General features: G+C 37.2%; 2 protein-coding genes across 6 annotated transcripts in view; one reads left to right on the top strand and one right to left on the bottom strand.

Moving 5' to 3' along the window:
- Window positions 1–1,338, bottom strand: part of LOC119726662 (EGF domain-specific O-linked N-acetylglucosamine transferase-like) — a 25,379-nt gene extending 24,041 nt beyond the window's left edge. The window contains exon 1 of the mRNA XM_038198435.1: window positions 1,229–1,338. The gene's annotated coding sequence lies outside the window, so the exon portion shown is untranslated. The remainder of the gene's footprint in view (window positions 1–1,228) is intronic.
- Window positions 824–12,951, top strand: part of LOC119726661 (orphan steroid hormone receptor 2-like) — a 26,625-nt gene continuing 14,497 nt past the window's right edge. For 3 of the 5 annotated variants that reach the window (XM_038198433.1, XM_038198434.1, XM_038198430.1), the window contains exons 1-6: window positions 824–949; window positions 8,036–8,195; window positions 9,384–9,428; window positions 10,822–10,866; window positions 12,167–12,211; window positions 12,627–12,770. In XM_038198433.1, the coding sequence (XP_038054361.1) occupies window positions 8,103–8,195; window positions 9,384–9,428; window positions 10,822–10,866; window positions 12,167–12,211; window positions 12,627–12,770 (372 nt within the window). In that variant the 5' untranslated portion in view covers window positions 824–949; window positions 8,036–8,102. Of the gene's footprint in view, window positions 950–1,122; window positions 1,255–1,496; window positions 1,641–8,035; window positions 8,196–9,383; window positions 9,429–10,821; window positions 10,867–12,166; window positions 12,212–12,626; window positions 12,771–12,951 lie in introns of those variants that run through there. The other 2 variants (XM_038198432.1, XM_038198431.1) reach the window with 2 other exon arrangements.

The raw sequence follows: 12,951 nt of genomic DNA, 5'->3' as shown, positions 1-12,951 counted from the left end.
CATTCTTTCTTTGAAATCTGCGTTAAGAAAGTCATACTTTAATTACCCTCGATTACCAGAAGTGGGCTGCGCTACGCTGAACCATACATCGGACCGCGGGTGATGAAGGGCGCCACCAGGATATTTCATTAGCATGTTCAAAATATTTAGAAGCAAAAAACTGAAAGCTAAATGCCCACTAAAAAATGCGAACCGAAAACCTAACACGGCTAATCCAATCTTCATGGGAAAAGTCGTATCAGTTAGAAACGTAGTGGTTGACAGGGTTATTATTGCCATGGAAACCAGTTGATAATATCGAAAGTACTGGAATTTAGGGCGGGGTCTTTAGAATAATTATAATAAAAGTACTAGCGAGTGAAACACGCACTATCATTTGAATAATTCCGATATCAAATGATTAAAAAACGTATTGGCTAGGTTGAATTGAAGCTTTTGAAAATTGCTTGTCATTAATTCTTGATGTGTAATAATTTTGTAACAATATGTTTCATATCTTCATGCTTCTGATTTACTTTTTTTTCTTTTTTTTTTATCCTAGTCATTTCTTTCATTCAAATTTTGGGTTTTCGACCAATAGGTTGCGTATCGTCAAAATTTGATACTCAGACTTTTTTTTAAATGCAGAACAGGGGAAGGGTGCAAAACTATTGTAAAAAGGCTCCTTTTGTGTGAAATATTGCACGCACATGAATATTTGTCACTAGAAATTAACATAAACGTCCGTTTCCAGTCGGGTGCACCAATCAAAATATAGCCAAGTGCGTCTGCCAGCCATGACGTCATCACCGCCCAATCAGCTATCATTATGGCTTAGCCATGCAAATTTTAATGCGCAGCCGAAATTTTGTTCCGCTGCAAAAAATTTCAGGCTTCAAAGAAGGTCACGAACTCTGACCTTTTAATTCACATTTCTGCCGTTGTTTTTGCCAAATTTTGCCTCCAAAAGGTAAGTTTTGTGATTCTTTGCAAAATATTAACGTTCTTTATGCACTACTTTTTCATTTTGTGAAAGATCTGCCGCGATTAGTCACCGGAAAAGCGAGAATTCTTGCGGGTTTTGAAAGGCATATGTCGCCGCGTCGCGTCGTTGCATGCACGCAGCGTGGTTACGTTTTTGTGTTCGCTGTATTGGCTTACTGATGAAGACGAAGAGTCTCGCCTTTTTTCGCGCCCATAGACTGTCATTTCTTCGTCCGAATTAGTGGAACGTAAACCGCACACTCACAGCGAAACCACCATTAAATTCACTCTGTAAATCTGTATTTATACATCCAGCAAACTGTAAATGATTTGACGGGGGGAAACGTGTCCAGACGATTTGTTGTTGTTCCATGTCCTTTTCCATTTTAACTTTGACATGTTGACCTTTGTGCGGGAAGCGGCACGCTTTGTGCACCAAAATGACCCCTCGTTTGGCTAAGACAGGAGCCTGGAGACCCCGCATTTACTGCCGGCCTACCCCCTCATGTTTTGCCCTGCGAATATCCGCTTCCGTTGGGTCAAAATTGGGATATTCAGGGCTTGTTTCTGATGTCAAAATACGCAAGATGTCGATTTCTGGCTTCCGCACACGGAAAGGGTTTTTGCCGTTCGCGGGAAAATGGGTGCGGTTGCAGGCCTGTAATTCAGCAAGATGGGTCTGTTGCTTTTGTGTTTGTCGTTCGCGCTCAATTAATTGCAGCCCAATGGTTTGACTTTTGTTTTTGAAACAGTGGTTTGGTCCTGTTATGCCTGTGCAACCGCATTGGTAGAAAACTTCAAATAATAAATTCTGTGCTCTAAATGTATATTTTTAAAATCATTTAAATTCAGCAAACTATGGCAAAATTGTCTTCAGACATTGTCAGGACGCTTTCAGGACCTAGCAATTCCACCCTAGTCATGCTAGTTTTGTTAAATAACAGCTTAGACTATAATATTAATAGTCCTAAAAGTACTGCCATGACTAATATTTCTCTTTTTGCAACTCACCATGAACTAAAAAATTTTAGTAGAAGAAAAATAAAACGGGTTGTCATGGTTTGTAGCCTAGTGTTTAATACCTGCTGGTGCCAAAATTCCATTCATGCTGGTACTTTGTAGTATTTTAGCATTTTGATTTTTTTTCTTAAGAAGAATAATGTAAATTAATTTGTTCACATCATCATAAAAATGATAAGATATATTTATATTCATGAGCTGCTGGTAATTTTCATATGGTTTGGAATTTGTCCCATGTGATTGCCACCACTATACGTGTTAGTTTTAAATTCTCAGAGCCTTTACTAAAAACTTTCAGAGCCTTTACTAAACACATTTTTTTAAAGTTCATTTGACATTTTATTTTCCCTAATTTGTGCTCGCTAACAATTGTGAGGGTTGTAATGTTGACATGTCTAGAAGTGCTAAATTGAGCATATTTGCAGGAAAGTTTCTCAATCTGCCAAAATCTTCTTACACTGTGCAGTAAACATGTGACACATTCTGAGTACATGTACTGGAACTGAATTGGAGCATGTTTTCCCCTGTATTTCAATTCAAGTCACAGGTAAATACACAGTATTGGGAAACATTTTTTTTGTTGTTGCAAGATTGAACTCAATGTTGAAGTACATGCACATGTACATGAAATAAAATCTGCCCAAATAATTTTGAAAACAACATTTTCAATAGTGCTTATATAAATCATCAAAGTTAAATTAATTTGAAGTAGAAAAAAATTGTGTCAGAATCTACCAATACAAGCACTCCCAATCCTAACACAGCCTTAGTTAAGGAGTAGCATCTCTAACTCTCCTCAGTCTCCTGACGATGACTAGAGCAGGCTAGTTGAAACGTTGAGACCAAAGACAAGTTCTTTTAGAATAAAGCAGAAATGTCCTTATCAGAACTAAAACTATTTAGCAAAAGTTGATAATAAGCAGGACAAGTTCTTATCAGAACTAAATATCTACTGAGTGACAGTAGTTATTACCACATGGCGTTACCGCAAACGGAAACGATACTGATACTCCACCATGCAAAGCCTAAAATCTTATAGAAAAAGCTTGTGAACAAAAAAACAAAACTATAACAAATGTTACAATGTTACAACAACAAAATTGCAATGCGACAAAGGATTTTCTCCATCAATGGGAATGTGCAATGTGCTAATTTGCATTTTACTGGAGAGGGGAGTAATTGGAGATCAATTTTGAGGAAATGGTAGAGTGTTGTGAGGATCAATTTCATTTTGTAAATTCAAGGAACAAACTAGATGCTCCAAAGAAAACATGTAGTTTGAAAAATGAAATTAAGCAAATGTAAATGAATTATGCATCTAAGTAATCAATTTACAGACTAAAAATATATATTTTTATTGAGAAAAATAAAGAACTTTTGAGAATTCAACATACATATGTACATATGCTTGTCAAGAATTCATGTAAATCTTTCTAATAATCATTCATATTAATTTAAAAGCATTAACACAATTTGTTATACATGTATTTTCAATTTCACATGTACTGTCCAGTCATTGTTTTTAATCTGATTGATTTAGGCTATACCAGACTAATAAGACAAATTTAATAACTTTGGTCTAAATACACTTGCACTTCCAATTTGCCTCATGTTTTTTCTTCTTAATGAAAACAGAAAACACACTTCACTTGTGCTTCCTGCCATCCAAAGGTTACAAAGCCCTCGCCAATTTCATTCAATTCATTGCAATGTCGTCCAGCCAGTTCAGGAAACTGTAGTTAATTTATAACACGCACACACACACGAGGCATTGGCTTTTAAATAAAAAAACGACAACACAGACATGAAATTCATATTGACATTTACAAAAAGTGAGCAATGAGACTTTCATCGTAATCCACACATGTACATGTTCAGTAATCCACACATGTACATGTACATGTACATTGTTGTAAGCCTTCATGTGTAATGTATACGTACATGTATAGATTAAGCCTTGCACACACACACATGACTGTGTACATGTACATGTACATGTAGGTCTGCAGGAAACTTGCTGCTGAGGTCAATCATATGCATGACCTGGCAAACAGCCTACAAAGCCCAGGCATGCAGCTGCCAATGGGAAAGCGACGATCGCATTTTTCCGTGAACTTTTGACCCCCGCCCTGCGATAGCTTTTCAAAGGCTTTTTTTTTTCTCTCTCTGTCTTTCTGAATTGGCTATGTGTGTGACGCAGGCTGTGAACGTCGGTGACGTGTGCAAACATCTTCCAATCGTATCCGACGAGCGGCGATATTTATACAACTGCAGTTATTATGTGTCCATGATAGCAGATGTTGAATTTTTTTCGCAGACTGTCACATAATGAACATTAATTTATGGACAGAAAAAAAAAGATGGATTTTTTTTAAGTTTCATTTTGCATTATATTTTTGATCTATATTATTATTATAAACCATTCGATAGTTGACATTTTAGTTTTAAAATACTGGAAAACAACACGCAGTTGAATTTGTATTTTGAAAAAGAACGATGCTAATGTATAAACAATGCTTGGGTTTTAGTATCAGATAAAACCTTTTTAAACAAATTCAGAAAACATACAATAACTTAAGAGAAAAGTTGCTACAATTATAATATTTTCTTTAGTTCAGACAGAGGAGAATGTGTAATTTGTGGTAAATTTACAGGTAGTAAAATAATATTTTTTATTTTGTTAAAATTTGAACTCTGTAGAATTTACCATTGAGTATTGCTGGTTTTAAAGCAGAAATGCCAAATTGATGCATTGTCTCCATTTCTCTGGAGTCGTTTCATATTTGTCCATTGCATGTATTTAGTTTCATTTCCTTAAAGTTCAGTGTCATGACAAACACCATCAATTTAAAGAGGGCTATTGTCTGTAACAGGAATAATGCTATAAATCGGTTATTATTGACAAGGCCTTATTTTAGGCTTAGGCAACGTATTCTGAAATTATACATTGTATTTCCATCCAGAAGATTCATTCGCATCGATTTCAAATTTCCGAGGCAGATGAAAAAAATGGAAATATTTACTCCAAGAATAATCCACTAATGTGGCTGTTACCTTGAAATGCTGCTTGTTGATACATATACATGTACAAGAGTCTTGAAAGATGAACTGTGTTTTTTTCCTCCTTATCAATCAGGTTTTTTAATTCAATTTATATTAAAGAAGACAACTTTTAGTTCTGTTATATTTTAGCCCTCTTCAAGCTTCTTGGGCTTCTATTTTTGGGTGTTGGTTTTTTTTTTGTTTTTTTTTGGCAACCAAACAGATCCTGCCTTCAGGTAGATTGGTTCCCTATCCCTACAGAATGATAGGGGTGGGAACCAGTCTACTCTGTGAGAAATGAGCGATTGTCGGCCGCAAAAGATTTGTGAACTCGATATTAAACTACATATAGGCGATTTGAATTTTTTTTTTTCACTTATATTTGTGTAAAGCAGTTTTTGTCTGGGTGAAATTTTAAAAAATATGGAGAGAACATCTTTAATTAGTGGAATTAGATGTGTAATTAACTCTTAAACATGATTATTTACCTCTAAAAATATTTCTAGTGTTGAATGTTCACCATGTTCACAGACAAAACACATCAGCTACATGTACTTGTATGTATGTAGCTGTGTTATGCCACGCATGCTAGTCAATAGCTGTACATGTATGTATTTGATTACCCAGAATCTCCTGATCTTTGAACTCACGTTGATATAGGCCCATCTTCAGAAATGCTCGGTGTTTGCTGGAAACAACTCTTAGGGACCATAAACTGGGAGTCAATTATTTATTTTTTTTTAAATCAAAAAAGAAAGAAAGAAAAGACAGTCATAATTTTGGCACAGACTTGTCCCAGCTTCCTTCCAACTTTTAGCCAATCAGATTCGCAGGAGAATTCATCCTTTAATGAAGGGGGTGTGTGTTGCAATTTTTAACCTCTTGTTTGGTTTGTTTGGTGTTGTCACGCTGGACCGGCAAATGTGATGACATGATGAAGATTATAAATTGCCAAGCTACAATGTACATATATATACATGTACATAACCTTCCTAGAAGCTGAAAAGTTTTGGAAAAAGATTTTCTTGCAGAGTTTTATGGTCGAAAATGGTGTGTATGATTTCCTGAAATTAAAATAAAAGAGGTCATATTTTGATTAATGCTGTCATCTACCTTTCAATTTAAAAATTTAAATATAGGCCTATAGGAAACGTTTTCACAAATGTTTGTAAATATCATACATGAAAAAAATACTTGATTTTAATGAAACCAAATTCTACAAATGTGCACAATGTGCAAAAATATTAAAATCTCATGAATTCCTGTTAACTGTTTATCCTACATGTATACATGTACAATTTAAAGACAAAGTTCCTGTTATGCGCTGCTGTGTCACACATGTTTTTCATGCATAATGCTTCGCGACCCTAAGGGTCGCCATCACTGTGTTGTGTGCTGTATTAGTGTATTGGATTGCGTACGTGACCTTTCACTTTGCCAGTACATGAACCTTTGAAATGCCGTAGTTCAAAGAATTGTGTCATTTCCAAGTGCAGGGTGCATTTGTTATTTCTTTTGTGCAGTAGGCGAAAATATATTTGTTCATTGGGGTGGCACTGGCAGAAATATTCCTCCCTTGCATAAAATGTTTTGCTTACTCAAATTTAAATTTTACATTTTGTCCAATCTGAAGGCTCACATGTACTTTTTCGAACGAACTATTAAAAAAAAATGAGGTTTGGTTATATGTCATGAGAAATGTCAATCTCTTTTGAGTTCAGTTCTGTTCCTGAAAATAAAACTGGTTTTGAGAGGAGAAATGGTCTCCAAAATGCTTTAAACCAATTTTTCAGTTCCATCATTTCACTGTTATTATGTTAAACACACAAATTATTTTTCAATTATAAAAATCCAAAGTTGAACAAAGACATTTGTATGTTTTTAATAGAAAGATTGATTTTGGCAAATTTAAATTTGGCTTGATTTGGAAATGTTCATTCCAGTCAACATCTTCTCTTTGACCGAAAAAAGCATGACTCGTTACTTGTACCTTTGCACTTTTGCAGTGACCATTATTAATGCAAATTTTACCAGATACACATGTACTAGTAGTGCAGCTGTGGTTTTTTCCCCTATACCGTGAAAAATGATTTCAACCTTTGTCACGTTGAGTCCCATTGGAGCATTTGTCAAGAGGGCCAGCGCTCTTACATTTGGAGCTTTTATAGAAATCAGACAAAGCCATCAAATGTACATTCATATGCAAATTTGGCGTGTTTGGGGGGCATGGATGGAGCGTCGGGTCAAATTGTAAAGGTTATATTGATAGGTTGACCTTTTTTCCATAGGCCATTTAGTGTGTGTGCACAATTTACCAAAGCAGAGGTCATATGCATACTTGACTTTTGACCTTTACTCTTAAACCAACCAAATGGCAAACTAATGCAGTCACTCTAGTCCTTTCTAATAGGTGTTTTTTTGCTACACAATCAAAAAACTTCATGGAAATTTCATATTATCCACCCTAACTGTTAAATCCTCCCTAATTTACATGTTCGTCTAGAAAAGAGTGCGATGTAGGCCTACTTCTTGACAAATCCGACAATGTACCTGAGAACTACACCGTTTATTTCAAAGAAATAGTAATGTCAAATTGGGGGAAGTTGCCTCATGCCCTGACAAAAGCCAAGACATGTACATGACAAGTCACAGTGATGCATACATTGTACATGTACATGTAGGCAGGGAAAATATTACAAGATGAATCTTTGGAACCACATGTGACTAATAAGGTACAATCGCAAGCTTTAACATAATATTTTCAGTGGAGACCCAAAAGGAAGATTATTATTACCCCTGCCATCTAAGATCCTCCAAAGTCCACTAGGAGGGTTGGGAGGATGTGAGATTTCAAAAAGCATGTCAGCCCTGGAACTATTTCATGCAGGGGACTTAATGCCCTCGTAATAGTAAACGGTGCCACAGGCAATGCAGAATGCAAGAAAGTTCCTAAGGAAATTTCCATCAATTGTTCTGATGAAATATTTCCCCTGCATCTTGGACTTTGCAGACTTGTTGGGTCGTAGGGCACCCATCCCTTCGTCTAGCGAGGTGAAGACATCTTCTGGCCAGTCGCCATGGAGAGCACACCAGTCAGTCAGGAGGTAGAAGAGGAGCCTGTCATGGAGGTTGTGGAACACCAGATGATACAGGAAACAGTCACAGAAGAGGTAAACAAACAAAAAAGACAAACATGAAACAGCAGTTGCATGCATAGATGATTGTACAAGTACATCACCAGAGTTTGTAGAATGACGGATCTTTTTTACTTTTGCCCTTTCAATTTGTCGGTTTACTTTTGGTCGTGTTTATTTTTAATTTGCAAGCATTTTTAAGACTTTGATGACCATCAGCTACCTGTAGTCAGTCCGGCTTGTTTCTATCTTTTGCTTGTGTTTTCTTGCTATTCCATAACCCCATTAGATTTTCACACAGTGTAAGGAGTCATTTCATGAAAGATTTATGCCGCAATGGGGCTATTTTTTTCAGGTTTTAGTAACGGGATTCTAAACAACAAAACATCATTTTCTGCAGTGGAGTAATAATTATCAGCAATGTTTATGACTTAAGATTTTGAGGAAGTTGTTAAGATCCCTTCAGCTAATACATGTACAGGGTTGGACCTTAACTTTTTTTTTCACTAGCCAGCCGGGCCACTGAAACAGACTCTCAACTAGCCCACGGGCATTTTCACTAGCCCGCATGTTTTTCTTTTATGGCGTGTCTCATAAACAACAATGTGCAACGTGTATCCTGAGGCAATCTTGTCAGTGTTTTTAATAAACAGATCTAATAATTTAACCCTAAACAATTTATGAAATTAGACACAAATTGATAGGCCTACAGGTTTACTTTCTGAATTGAACGATTTATTTTTCCTATCCTTTCATCTTTGCCGAAGCCCGATAAGTTTTGACTCGCCAGCCAGGCTACTTTAATAAGAAATAGTTTGACTAGCCTGCCACTGTTTTGACTAGCATTTGGCTAGCGGGCTACCGCTGAAGTCAAACCCTGGTTAATACCCAAACCGATGGGCCTATTGGGGATAAACATACTTCTCCGCAACTGAACTTTTGAGCTTTTGTGGAGTTCGGTCTTCATGGTCTTTGTGGAGTTCCGGTCTTCAGTACTTGACAATAGTTTTAACTGTGAACAAACCCTTAAAACGCTGTGTTGTGTGCTTTTCAAAATAACAGGAATGACCCAGTTCTTATATATTTCATATAAATATTCATATAAATTGTCACTGTAGTACTGATGAAGTCTACTTATTATCCCCTGGTGGGTTTTCCAAGCCATTTAATTTGTGGAGGGCCCTGCAGTGAATGCAATAACATGTCTGTGTTTCCTGTCCAAAGGTCCCACATGAGAATCAGCTGCAAGGTGTCATGTACATGGAGCAGGTGAGTTAGAACGAAAATAATCCCCCGAGAAAAATCTTAATGGAGACTTTTATATCAGTATCATGGGGTTGATCACCCCTGGTACAGTGTATGCCATTATACTTTCATCCCCAAGCATCCAAAACAAGAAAACGATCAAAGCTGATGATTGTGGGAATGTTTGTGGGACACAGATATCAGCGATTGTGTAGTTACATTTACGGGATGCATTCCGAGAACGAAAACCACTTGTCATGCTTGTTAAGGGTAATGAAGTCACCAAACCAGTTTTCAATGTTTGAAGCCAACGAGAATGTTGTGGGTAGAACTCAGGTTTCGATTTTTTAAATTTTATTTTGGGGTCATTTAGGGGTAAAGCAACAATGATGATGACAAAAGCAACACAAATATACAAAGATGGCAATGCCGAAGCATGTGCACAGTATGGAAAACCGTGATAATTATGTATGGCATCAACTGAAAAATGCATAAGAAAATCACATTTTCAACCAAAAGATACTGTTCAAATACTAAATAGGGTCATTAGAATTAAAAGAAGAGTGCCTTTATAAGTTACAGAATTCATTTTTTTATGATAAACACACTGGAAGGACTTAAATGAAAGGGGGGCCCGTAACTACCCAATTACCCAGATTTCATGGGACAAAAATATGTCAAATTGTATTGAGCAAATTTAACATACAGCAGTTGTGAAACGTCCAAAAAGATAAGCCATGGGAAACGAGTGAAATATTAGTAAGGCTTTAAAAGAAATTTGGCAGTTGTATTTTGACACAATATCTTGTCGTAGAACATCTGGTGTTTCCCTCTGGTGTTTTCCAATTCAGTGTTCTGTGCGCTGGTAAAATAGTGTACGAGAAAATTTCAGCTGTAGGAGGTGTGTTGGAAGGTTATTATGTTACAATTAATTTCAGTTGACTTTTTTTTGTTATTTTAACTGGAACCTTGTATTTATGTGTGAATTCAATGGATTTGAAAGCAAGAATAATAGACGATAATAAGTTTCAGTGAAATACTCAACATTTTAAAAATTTCAACAACATTACCGCTTAGTGCTTACTGTGCACAAAAACGTATGTATACCCCAGGAGCATGAATAATGTGGTCATCAGCTCTCATGTCACTGTTATGTGGTGGTGTCTGGTGTGTACTTCCAGTACAAACTACAGTATAAATTGATTGCAACATTGCGTTCCTGATATCATCATGAACATGTACATGTAGCCGCATTTAATGTGACCTTTATTTGCTGCAGGCAAGCATTATGCATGCATATTTCATGCATTGTAATGTACACATGTAGCAAGCTGTTGGACTTTGTGTATATCATAAATGACTAGTGTTTTTCAGTGCAAAGGGAAATGGATGGAATTTTTGTTTTTAATCCTTTCAGGTTCCTCAGAACAGCGGTCATGAAGTACAGCAGGTCATTGAACAGGTACATACTGAAGAACATGAATTGCTTTTGTAAGAAAATAACAGCACACCCCTCCCCCCCCCCCCAAAAAAAATTGAAACAGAACTATTTGAATTAATTCCGAACTAAGAACTGGAATTGTGACTCATTTTGAATATTTGATGCTTGTAGTGGCCAATATTAGTGCCTCGAGATGCAATTTTTATAAATGACAGTACGGAACCCCACCCCCGTCCCCCCCCCCAAAAAAAGCAGGCTTAGGAATCTTAATTCAAAAGTAGGATTTGTGAATCAATTTTAGTATCAAAGTCTCTAGCTCTGTAGTAGCCAATTTTAGTAGCTAGAAATGTGATTTCCAGACACTCAAAAACTCAAAGATATGAATGTCACATTTCAGAGGGGATTGGGGGTGGGGTTACTTATCAGGAAATAAATGATCCACTTTGAAATGCGTCATACATTGGGGAGGTTTCCCAATCCTTTTTAAGAATCGATTCCATTAACCCTAACCACCCTGAATCCTTCAAAATCCTCTTTGCCATAGTGGAGGAATTTGGAGGATTGAGGGTTACATGGCAAAAGTACAACTATAAAACATTCCCTACAGCTCTGATAAACGTCTGACTTTACTTGGGACCATTGAAATTAGCTATTGATGGGGCCCATCTATATAGTTGGGCCACTCCAAGCTTTTTATTTTGCAGTCCAAACTATAGTTTATGTTGCTGATAGCTCCATGGTACAATTATACATGTATAAAACATTCCCAACCGTGACACTGAGCTCTGAGCTCTGTTCATGGTGGCCGATTCATCCATGACATACGATTCATCCAGTGCCACGCAGCGAGCGTCATAACTACAGTTGGGCCGACCCAACTGATGAACTACAGTTGGGACGCGTCCGGATGGTCCCAACTACAGTTGGGATCGATGCCATAGTTAGGGCGTAACAGTTTCATCACCACAAATGCGAAATCTTGCAAGCTTATGGAATTCTTTGCATTGACGGCTACAGTAGGCTGTGAAAATGACACTGAGTTTTAAGGCTCTTTAATTTGTTGACAATCTGCATTGCTCATCAATAAAAAATTCTACATCATAAATGATCTCATTTCCAGGAATATGAGCAAAAGCACTCAAGCATAATTAATGTCAAATATATTTTTTGTGTATATTGTAGATGTTGGGAAATAATAGCAGGGAAGCTAACAGCTGTGTTGACATTTATGCTGGGGATTCGTGTTTGAGTGGTGAACAGTTCCGTGTGAACTCTCCCAAATGTTGTGCTGATTCGTGAGTTCCTTTCTGTGTGTTGACAGGTTTCCCAGGCCAATCAGATACATGAAGTTCACGAAGTTCAACAGGTAAATGACACAGTGTTGCAGTTAGTACGGGAAACTAAGCAAAGTGTTGTCAACACTGAGGAATAGAGTAGTTTGTGCAGATATTGAAGAAAATCGTGTGTTTGTATTTTTTTTTCATTTAAATCATACTTAGGAATTATTGTATACGAGAAATTGCTACCCATTCGTGAAATCTTTGCCAAATTTCTCCCCAGGCAGCTACGCTTGGAGCCTTCCTGAGCCCCTCTAAAATCCTTCACTGTGAAGCAAACCAATGGCGTTTCCTTATTATAAAACTAATGGGCATCAAGTCCTATAACAGGAAATTGTGGCTAGACTCTACCTTCCTAATATTGCTAATTCCTCCAAACACCTTGTTGGATTGTGAAGTTTCTTCTGTTACTATTGTCCTCCCCACCCCCCTTTCATTTCTCAGGTTTCCCCACAGTTTGTCCAACACATTGTACATCAGATGCCGCCAGGCTCGGTCCAGCAGGTAGTCAAGATGCCTGGTCACATGGTCCAGGGACAAACAGTCGGCCAGCTACCAGGCCAACCGGTACAGATTGACACCTACAAGGTAGGAAACTAATTAGGGGATAGTGTAGTACCAAGACTTGATTTGGATTTTATTTCCCTAATGAAGCCAGTCCCTGATGACAAGCTTGGTTAATCCATTGCTTTGGTAGAGGACGCTATCGACAAGATGAGTATAATCCAGTCTGGCAACTTTGGCATTTGGAACCTTGCACTGTTGCTTA

This window comes from Patiria miniata, unplaced genomic scaffold (assembly GCF_015706575.1).
Source record: "Patiria miniata isolate m_02_andy unplaced genomic scaffold, ASM1570657v1 HiC_scaffold_2, whole genome shotgun sequence".
NCBI lineage: Eukaryota > Metazoa > Echinodermata > Asteroidea > Valvatida > Asterinidae > Patiria > Patiria miniata.
The sequence above is the reverse complement of the archived record's forward strand: the minus strand, read 5'-3'. Positions and strand labels throughout refer to the sequence as shown.